Source organism: Pyxicephalus adspersus, chromosome 5, assembly GCF_032062135.1.
Source record: "Pyxicephalus adspersus chromosome 5, UCB_Pads_2.0, whole genome shotgun sequence".
Classification (NCBI taxonomy): domain Eukaryota; kingdom Metazoa; phylum Chordata; class Amphibia; order Anura; family Pyxicephalidae; genus Pyxicephalus; species Pyxicephalus adspersus.
Window position 1 is genome coordinate 147,382,540 of NC_092862.1, and position 1,776 is coordinate 147,384,315.

Consider the following 1,776-nt stretch of genomic DNA (forward strand, 5'->3'; position numbering starts at 1 on the left):
CCCTATAATACCCCATCTACACCCCACTTATATTACCCTCATAATACCCTAATACACCCCAGTGTTACCCACCAGTTGTTGCAGTCCCTCAGCACAGTCTCTCCAGGTTGATAGTATTTTCCATTCTCAGTACATGGACACTGCGATGGGGGGACACAGCGATTATTCTGTGGGGGCAGAAGACTTGGCTTAATATATTTCCATCATACATTAAATATGAGGGGCAGAGCTGTGTTCTACTGGCAGGTTGGTTCTCTGCCCTGGGTGCTGGTTAATCGGGTCATTACCAGGGCCAGATTCTGGAGATGTTTCTGGTGCTGTCACTATGGTACTGATTGTGTCTCTGTGGACATGTTGTTGGTGCTGTCACTGTGGTACTGATTGTGTCTCTGTGGACATGTTGCTGGTGCTGTCACTGTGGTACTGATTGTGTCTCTGTGGACATGTTTCTGGTGCTGTCACAATGTTACTGATTGCGTCTCTGTGGACATGTTTCTGGTGCTGTCACAATGTTACTTATTGTGTCTCTGTGGACATGTTCCTGGTGCTGTCTCTATGGTACTGATTGTGTCTCTGTGGACATGTTGCTGGTGCTGTCTCTATGGTACTGATTGTGTCTCTGTGGACATGTTGCTGGTGCCGTCTCTATGGTACTGATTGTGTCTCTGCGGACATGTTCCTGGATGTGTCATCATGTTACTGATTGTGTCTCTGTGGACATGTTCCTGGAGGTGTCACCATGTTACTGATTGTGTCTCTGTGGACATGTTCCTGGTTCTGTCTCTATCTTACTGATTGTGTTCCTGTGGACATGTTTCTGGTGCTGTCTCTATGGTACTGATTGTGTCTCTGTGGACATGTTGCTGGTGCTGTCTCTATGGTACTGATTGTGTCTCTGTGGACATGTTTCTGGTGCTGTCACAATGTTACTGATTGTGTTTCTGGAGTCCGTTTATTTTTCAAAATTTTAGGAAACTGTTATATAACATATTTGATAAATGTTTGGTCCTGTGTATATATTTTTATCTCTACAAAGATATTTGTAACAATGCGTAGGGTACGTTTGTGGGGTGTCTAATCCAACAGTGGGGGAGGGGAAGGGGTGGCACAGGGTAGCTGGTGTAAAAAAGTATAAAATTTGCTCTGGTCTCCAGACCTCATTCATTGGAACATTCACCCCATGTGCGTGCCCTCAGCTTAGGTTCACCCACTAAATGTGAAAAAGAACTGGGCAGAATATGGGGTCACCCTGTGGTTCCCTCGTAGCACCCCCCACCCATCTTGGTTCCCTATATTATATGTGGATATAAGAAGACAATATCCGGATTGATCTGTACTGACGCACCGGCTAGGGATCTGTAGAAAGGGATCTGTAGGATAATCCTAATACAGAATCAAATGATCCCAATCCGCACCGAGGACAAATCCTGCCCTCCCCCCTTCTGCCAGGGCACTCACCAGCAGGAGCTCCCCACTTGGGCAGTAGCAGCCGGGTTGGCACTTCCTGTCATCTCCTTCATCATTTAGATGAGCGCAAGAGGCCGGACCATCGCTGCAATCCTTCCACACCTTCCCATCTGGACAGATCCCGGGATCCACTCCTGTAAAGAGAACTAAATTGAATCTACCCCCAAATGTCACCAATCCTCTCCACACAGAACAAACACAGATCCAGAGATCAACACAGAACAAACACAGATCCAGAGATCCACACAGAAAAAACACAGATCCAGAGATCCACACAGAACAAACACAGATCCAGAGATCCACACAGAA

General features: G+C 46.6%; 1 protein-coding gene across 1 annotated transcript in view; it reads right to left on the reverse strand.

The window, feature by feature from the left end:
- Positions 1-1,776, reverse strand: part of LOC140332148 (SCO-spondin-like) — a 65,884-nt gene that overhangs the window by 20,375 nt on the left and 43,733 nt on the right. Inside the window, exons 68-69 of the mRNA XM_072413442.1 lie at positions 1,459-1,601; positions 73-167 (exon numbers count right to left, since the gene is read on the reverse strand). Of these exons, the coding sequence (XP_072269543.1) occupies positions 73-167; positions 1,459-1,601 (238 nt within the window). The remainder of the gene's footprint in view (positions 1-72; positions 168-1,458; positions 1,602-1,776) is intronic.